Here is an 8,078-nt window from a genome sequence, read left to right on the forward strand (position 1 = left end):
GGAAATTGGTGTGGCACTAATTACCTCCAACCACCTCTCTAAAGCAGCTCCAAATAAATAAGTTAGCAATAGTAGGTGTTGGTGATGAACTTTGTAAGGTTTGGCTTGGGGTTCCCGTCAGACTTTATTATCGATGTAATCTCGGATGACATTCCGAGCTACACTAGTTAAATAAAGCGGCAATGTTAACCCTCAAATAAAAAAGAATAACTAGCTAGCTAAGCAGTTGTATCTGAATGACTTCCTCGGTAGCTTCTCTCTTTTTCTTTTTGCTAATCTCGGTACTCGGTAGCTTCCCTCTAATTAGGAATATTCAATGGGTTCAACTGTTATTAAGAAGAATCGTGAATTCATGATCCCCTCTTTCTCTCATTTAGATATATTATAATCGAGCACTCTTTCAACCCTCTCAGGCCAACAATGATTTCTGCCGTTGGATTTAGATTTTCGACCGTCGCTAAAGTTTTTGCGAGGCATGGGCTGCTGCTCCCGTAACAAAATTGGGCTTCTCTGGTGAATTTGACCAACATGGGTCTTTGAACGCTTTGCCGGGTGTCTGAGTGAAGCAAGCGGCGCCGCTTCAGCCCCCACTTCTCCCTTCTCTCACGATCTCTGCGACGGCGTCCGCTCGCCGCCGTGATGGTATCCCCGTGCCCGAGGATTCACCCATAGACATCTGCCTCCCGTTCGCCTCCTACGAATACTAATCTGGTCCATCGTCTTACTGGATTTGAGACTGCAGTATCAACATACGCCTTCCCTTTCCCTCTCTCTGCTTGGTTCTCTTCCCGGTTATTGCAGATCCGTGTCTCCGCCACCGGTGTTCTTCACGGATGTTGATCAAGTCCACACTGCCATCCCCGCCTCTAGGTTGCTTCCCTTTCTCCACGCCACCGCGGCCGCTCCAGGTCGCTCCGCTGCCGTTTCCGTAACGCTCCTCCCCATACTTCATCCCATCGCTGGTCCTCATCCCCATCCCCGGCGGCGCCCTAGATGGAGGTCGGCAGCAGGTATACCTATGGCGGCCGTGCCCAGCAGTATCCACGGCGGCACAGGTATCCTCCCCGTCCTCCTTCTCCTATCCTTTCTCCTCCGCGTACGACCCTCGTCCGCCGCGTCCCACGCACCTCCACAATTGCGGGATCCATGGTGGCGCCCAGCGGGATTCATGTAGGCGCGGCCACCATAGCCCAGCCCCCTCCACCGTGCCCCCCTTCCTCCCGTCCTAGCCCTTCTTCCCTTTACTATTTGCTATAGAACAAAAGGGATGTTCATGTGTGACTGATCCACGCCATCTGCTATAGAACAAAAGGGATGTTGTGGTCACAATCTTGAATGTAATGCCCAATCCTTCTAATCACAAATAAGCTTTGTTAAATTTTTGATATATTTCTTTGTATTGTGAGTTTATTCGTTCTGGAGTTGGATATTGATGAACCTCATGCCAGCACACCAGGCAAATGATTATGTTTCTTGATGATGCTTCTATATTACTAGCAACTGAGGACATTTGTAATATCGCGATCTTCTCTTTGCAGAATGCGGAGAGATACACAAACCTGTAGAGGATGGAGGAAGTGACTCGGTGGTCAACTAATAGCTAGCACACAAGCATGCTTGATATTTCCTGATCTATTTGTACGTGTTTGATGTGTAGGCATTGAGGCACATGCAAAACAGGTGAGCAATGAGCCCGAGCAGCTTGCCAAAGGTGAGGGCACACATAATCTGTGCCACAATGTCTGGCATCTCCCTAATCCAATTCGCCAAACAAACATCAAATCAATCTGCAGATTTATGATTTATTCTCTCCCTCTCGATGTAAGCAAAGTTTTCCAATGCATTTCTTTTCTTGTATGTAAACCAGACTCACATGGCTTGGATATGCAATTGCTTGATATTGTTTTCATCCCATGGAAGCTCTTGTGGCCTAATGGGCAAGTACCACCAAATGTGATTACTTATGTGCTGCCTATGACCATGTAATTTAACTTACGCATCTAAACTTAACTTATTATTTTTTTATTCTTATAGTATATTTGATTCTATGTCTGATGGGCATTTTCCTTTTTGATTGCTTGCACAGCTAATTGAAACCCCAATGGAAAATTTCAAGGATTATATCAAGGTATATGTTCGACTCTTTATGTTCATTTTGAATTTCTCATATTTTACGATGAAGGTTTTTATACGTAATTCTCTGATTACGCTCTGCAAACATGCATTGGTTGTCAATATGTTAGCTGTCCACACTAACAACTTACCTTAGTAGTGCACTTCTATGTAATAACATCAATGCTGCTGGCCAGGTCCTTTCATCTGGACCCATCAGTTTTCCATATCTCAAGAAATCTAAACATTAAGTTTTCAAACTTGAGTAACTGAATTTCGTTTGTCCAAATGAGAATTGTGTAAGTCGTACAGACTTCCTGTGATTTCTTTACCCAACTCATCTTACAGATTTCTTTACACTGATGCTAGCATCACACAGGAGGTTGTTCATGTAATCAAAAAGTGCTACAAGAATCTAAAGCCCAATTGAAATCATTTTTTTACCCAAAATGCAACTAAGCTGCAGCTTCTTTTCGGCAGCTCTACACATGTTGATACTCTCCTACCAAAGCTGGTGTACTAAGAATTAGTGAGTACTGCTAAACATGCAGTGTGTTATATCTAAGTTAGTTGCATGCCATGTTGAGTACTTGCTTTCGTGGTTCTTAATTTCAGGATTTGTTGCCTGGTTCTATAATTTTTTGGATGATACTATTGAGATGCAGCCGTGTCACTTTGCCCCTAATATTTCTACACATCTTTATTTTCTCTACCTGTGTGCTTCTATTCTGTGTGACTCAAATGTCTAAACATTGTTGTCTTAGTTCTGGCCAAGGAAAATTCAGATTATTGTCATCTAAGGCTGTGTTCAGCAACCCTCCACTCCTCTGTCACGGAGCGGAGCGGGCGGAGCATCGTCTTAGCTGCTCTATAAATTACAACTGGATGCCGCTCTGCTCTGGAACAGAGTTGCAGAGACGGAGGGAGTCCGAACAGGCTCTAAGTGATCTCTATGTTAGCTTCAAGGTTAGCCTTAATAGTCAATGGGAGGTTTATCCCAAATAATAAAATGTAGATATGGAAAATGGAAATATAGTAGATCTTGTTTGTTTAGGTAAGCAATGTTATGATTTGAATACCTAAAGTATTCAAGTCCAAGGTTGTTTTATGTGTAGGCTTACTCAAGTGTAATCATCATCTATGTTTATGAACATGATTTTCAAATTTCAGTAAGTTTGGAAAGGCTACAATGGTTGCTCAGAGTAAGTTTTGCATTGGTGTTATACTGTTAGTACATTGGCATGTAGAATATTTTGTCTTGTGATGTGTATTAAATCACATTTCCTTCCTCTTCTGCTATATTGCAGGGTTCAAGGCTTCCTGACAAGTAACCATAACCATTGTTCAGGTAACTCCTGAACTGCTTGTTGCTCTTGAGTAAAGTGATGCCAAAGGATCAAGGGTGTTTCTCAATCAAGAGCTATTAGTTACCTTGACCATGTTGCATCTCTTCTGATTTCTTCAGTTAAAAGGTCATCGATTGCTGAATTGTGCCTTCAATGCTACAATGGATTATGATTTGTATATCGGTAATGCATATAAATGAATTCTGTCAGTAAATGTGGACAAATGAATTCCACAACTACATGAGCTTTCTTAACTAGATGTTGTTACTATAATAATAATTTTATTATCAAAATGGACGGGCGCGGCAACGCGCACCATCAGTGATCTAGTAAGTTATAATAATATCAGGAAACTCGTATCTGAAAGTTCTAAAGAAGTTTTCTGGAACGAGCAAGTTCTGAACAACTAGCAGCAAGTCATATATGAATGACTTCCTCGGGAGCTTCCCTTTTGCAGCGAGCATTCTTCTTGGGCAGGAAGACATCAGTGAGCACGGTCTTGGACGTGAGGGAAGCAGCGAGTATCCCCAGCGCCTGCATTCCAACACCCAGCAAAAGCAAAATTCAGTCAAGCACACAGTGCTTCCAAAGTCCAACCCCAAAAGGAAAATCAGACCACGCACCTCTTCCTTGCCGATCTTCACCGTCCTCTCCTGCAGCGTGCTCAGGTCCTTGACGCCGCACCGCGCGAGCAGGGTGATGCCCGACACCACGTTGGACGCCGGAGCCACGGAGAGGTCGTCCCCGACAGTGTATGTCGGCTGCAGCGGCGTCGTCGTGGCTGCGGACCCCTTGGCTTCCACAAGTATGTGCCCCCCACACTTGTCCATCGGCCGCGAGCAGCCGGGGCAGACGCTGCCGCTGGCCGCCGAGAAGAATTTTGAGCAGACGTCAGTGCCACTGTCCGCCAAGAATGTGCTTGGGGGTATGGCCCAGATAGTGGGGTCCATTGTTCTACCTTGGAACGCCAAGTAGCCCGGGGGAGCTTGTTTTTTACCTTCACAAGTTTATAAATAGGTGACGCCGTTGGTGTTGTTGTTGCTGGCGTTGCCGAGCTGCATGCCCAGCAGCTGCTGCAGGCGGGAGAGCGCGGCGGGGGCGACCGCCGGGCTGAGGGGCAGCTCGCTGCTCTTGTAGTTTGCGTCGAGCTTCTCCATGCTGCCGAGCACGTTGCCGATGCTGCCCGACATGCGCTCCTTGGTCAGCAGGGTGGTGACGGTGCCTAGCGGCAGGGACAGGAGGCCGGTGAGGAACTCGACGAACTCGCTGCCGGCCTCGGCGAAGCACACCTTCTGAGACTTGCCTTCGATCAGGAGCTTCATCGATAGCTCGTTGCTGGTGGCCATGCTATTGATTGAGATTCCCAAGGTTTCCTGTGACCTGTGTGGTTCCTGCTACCTGCCACGAGTAAGATGAAGCCAAGTAGATTTTCAGACTTTATAGCTATTGCTGTTCATTTGCTTACAAAATGGCAACACCTGGGAAAAAATTGTGCATATCAATCAATAGATTTTTGTAGACTGTACCCACTACGAAACAGATCTCCATATGGCCAACTAAGGGTTAACCAAAAGCTAACAAAATAACTTTTTTATGAAACGTGCAAACCAACCTCATGTTTGCGATAAATATGCTCCGTCCCTTCATTTTGATTATTCAATTTTATTCGGTACACAACAAGGAACACCACGTGCATAATATATGGAAATAGTACATGCAATTTCTTTATAGTCGAAGTTAATCATTTTTCCTGCATATTCAGCTCAACCAATGACTTTAAATGTATAAAGAATGAAAATGTTTTAGTAGCAATTTTATTAATATACATTAGTGACTATTTTAAACAATATGGCTAACCGAAAAAAGACAGATACAATAGAGTAAGAGATCCATGCACAAGCGTCGAAGCATCTGGATATAAGAGCAACTCTAGCAGACCCCGCATCCTCCCGGCCCGTAAAATGATTTTGCAGTTCAAGGAAAAACGCCTTTGCGGGCCGGCGCGGGCCGCCGCAGTTGCAGACCCCACATAATGGACCCGTAAAAAGGATATTCCCGAAATATGTTTTTTTATGGGTCGGCTTTGCGGCGTCTGATTGGCACAGCTCCTCCTGGCCCGCAAAACTTAAATTTGCATCTTAATTTGATCTAGCATATTGCATTGCTTTGCTTTATCAACAACATTGGATACAAAAGACATCACCAAATCTTTGCTAGAATAGCAAGACCAAACAAAACAAGAACCACAAGTATGCATTTTAGAAGATTTCCAACTTCCATAACTGCTCCCACTAGTTGGACTAATATCTTCTCCATGCATTCGTTGTTGATATGTGGTTATTGATTTTGCATTCTTCTTTCTTCATCTTTGGTTCGAAAGAAGTCGACGTTGCTTCCCCGCATCATTGCCTTCGATTGTACTAAGGAGTGGACTAACATCTATTAAGTTTCTTTCTATCAACAAATCAATGTATTGGCTTTCCCAAAACCAAAATAAGCATCCATCATCCTACACAAAATAATGAGCAAGCTCGAAGTGAGTTACCGCAATTGAACTAAAGAATGAACTATGAAACGAGCTACCGCAAGTGCACGTACCCCGTCGTTTTCGCATTTGAAGAACACTCATCTGGGGTGCTTCGGCGTGCCCGAAGTGAGCCGCAGCACTTTCCGCGTGCAGTCGTTGCACTCTATGAGCGGCATCGGCAAGCCACAAAGACGTTGCGCGAGCGCCGAGCCCGGTGGACGGCCGGACGAGTCCATGCCCGCAAACCTTCAGCGGCGGTGGGCGGACGAACCCGTACCTGCATGCGGCGTTGCGCCCTTGCTTGGGCTGCGGGAGAGGCTCCCCGACCACTCCATCGCTTGGGGCAGCAAGCGGCGGCCGGAAAAAGCCAAATTCAGCGGCCCGCGATGAAGTGCCGCAGATCTGCAAATCCGGCGGCCAGCCGACGCAGGGGGGAAAGGAGGGGAGGCCTCGTGCGCGTGGCGGACTTCCGGCTTGCTCCTGCCGGCTGCTTTCGCCGGAATCTTAGGCGATGGCCGGCGGCGGCGTGAGGGGGAGAGGAGAGGTGGTTGGTGGGGAGAAAGCGCGGGATGAAATGTCCCCGCACCAACCGCTTCCGCTTATATGCAGGGTACCGCAGCCGCGAGGTGGAAACTCGTGTTTTTCCGGGTTGGGGTCGGGATTTTGCCGCGTCCCCTAAATTTTTTTGGACTGAGGCGGGATGCAAGGTCTGATCGGGCTGGTTTTTCCGCCCGACCCGCATTTTAACGGTTATTTTACGGGTCGGGGCAAGATGCGGGGTCTGCTAGAGTTGCTCTAAGACATTTAACTGGAAAAAATAGCAAGTAACGAGAAGGGTGGATAGAAAGAGACCACAATGTCTATGTTTAGCTAATTGTTGGCAGGAGGAGGATTGATCTAGTTAGTTGTTGGCAAGAGGAGGATTGATTCAATCAAAGAGAAAACCGAAGGTTCGTACTGCTTCTCTGTTTCTAAATATAAGTTTTTATAGAAATTCTACCATGGACTATCCACAGAGCAAAATGAGTGAATCTACATTCTTAAATTTGTAGTGAAATTTTTAAAAAAGACTTATATTTAGAAATGGAGGAAGCACAAAAGTTTATGGCTTTACATGGCGGACGTACATCTCAATGCCATGAATGATCCTTTGACACACCGAAGTCTTTACTGATGGACTCAGATATTTGACGGGAAGAAATATCTCAAAGCCCATCCAAGTCTGTTCTTTCACTATATGTACATTTCAGAAGTATAATTTTTCTATATACTTCAAATGACATGTCAGTGTCAATGTAGCGGAGGATTAAAATTGAACATGATAGCAAACACCAAGTATCACAATATGTTGTGATTGGTGAATCTAACGGCGCAAATGCATGCGCGAACCATTCAGATAGTGGTAAATTAAAAGCTAACTAGGACAACACGTTTTCATGTGACCAAATCTAGGCAAACTCGGTTAATTTTATTAGAGCAACTCTAGCAGACTTTGCAAAAACGCCAAACCTGTAATGTTATGGCTGGTTTAGCTAGGCCCGACCGGACAATCTTAGTTCATAAGTTATCTTAGGTTAATTCTTATGCAAGTTATTTAGGTTATAAATATAGGATCTAAGACTTTTTTAAAATTAAGAAATAAGGATATTATTATCCCTATTGCCCGGCTCCTAGAGGAGTCGGAAACCCCAGCCGCCGGCGCACCCGATCATCACCCCGTTCCACTCCATCCTTCCCCTACAACCTCCAGAGTAGGTCCGGCAGGACCCCTGGTTCTACCAATTTGGTATCCAGAGACTCGGGTTCGATCATGTCGTCATCAACGCCCACGCCACCGCTGCCCATCATCACCACCGCCCCGATGACCATTGCCGGGTCCCCAACGTCGCCGGCCCCGATCACCTCCGCGCCGCCTGCCCCCGTCACTTCCGCGCCGCCGACAACCTCCGTCTTCACGCCGGAGGAGATGACCAGCACCCTGCGGGACGTCGTGACGGCCGTCCAGGGCATCTCCCTGTACTTGGCCGGCCCGCACACCACCCCGCCGGCTGCGCCCCCCGCCTACAGCCACCCGGCGACGCACTGGCCGATCC

The 8,078-nt window shown here is 46.4% G+C and overlaps 1 protein-coding gene and 1 long non-coding RNA gene across 4 annotated transcripts; one reads left to right on the top strand and one right to left on the bottom strand.

Moving 5' to 3' along the window:
* Positions 1–544: 544 nt before the first annotated feature.
* LOC123060557 (uncharacterized) lies at positions 545–3,697 on the top strand. 3 transcript variants are annotated; one of them, XR_006428031.1, is made up of 3 exons: positions 545–1,711; positions 1,868–1,982; positions 2,087–3,697. It is a non-coding gene; the product is annotated as an uncharacterized lncRNA (long non-coding RNA). The 3 variants fall into 3 exon arrangements; XR_006428029.1 differs by having other exon boundaries at positions 545–1,337; positions 1,539–1,982; XR_006428030.1 differs by having other exon boundaries at positions 545–1,055; positions 1,539–3,697.
* Positions 3,698–3,875: 178 nt separating this feature from the next.
* LOC123056836 (uncharacterized) lies at positions 3,876–4,942 on the bottom strand. Its single transcript, XM_044480089.1, has 3 exons — positions 4,483–4,942; positions 4,082–4,443; positions 3,876–3,992 (listed from the first exon to the last, which is right to left on the bottom strand). The coding sequence occupies exons 1-3, from the start codon at positions 4,802–4,804 to the stop codon at positions 3,876–3,878; spliced, it is 801 nt and encodes a 266-aa protein (XP_044336024.1). The 5' UTR covers positions 4,805–4,942.
* Positions 4,943–8,078: the final 3,136 nt, after the last annotated feature.

This window comes from Triticum aestivum, chromosome 3A, assembly GCF_018294505.1.
Source record: "Triticum aestivum cultivar Chinese Spring chromosome 3A, IWGSC CS RefSeq v2.1, whole genome shotgun sequence".
Taxonomy (NCBI): domain Eukaryota; kingdom Viridiplantae; phylum Streptophyta; class Magnoliopsida; order Poales; family Poaceae; genus Triticum; species Triticum aestivum.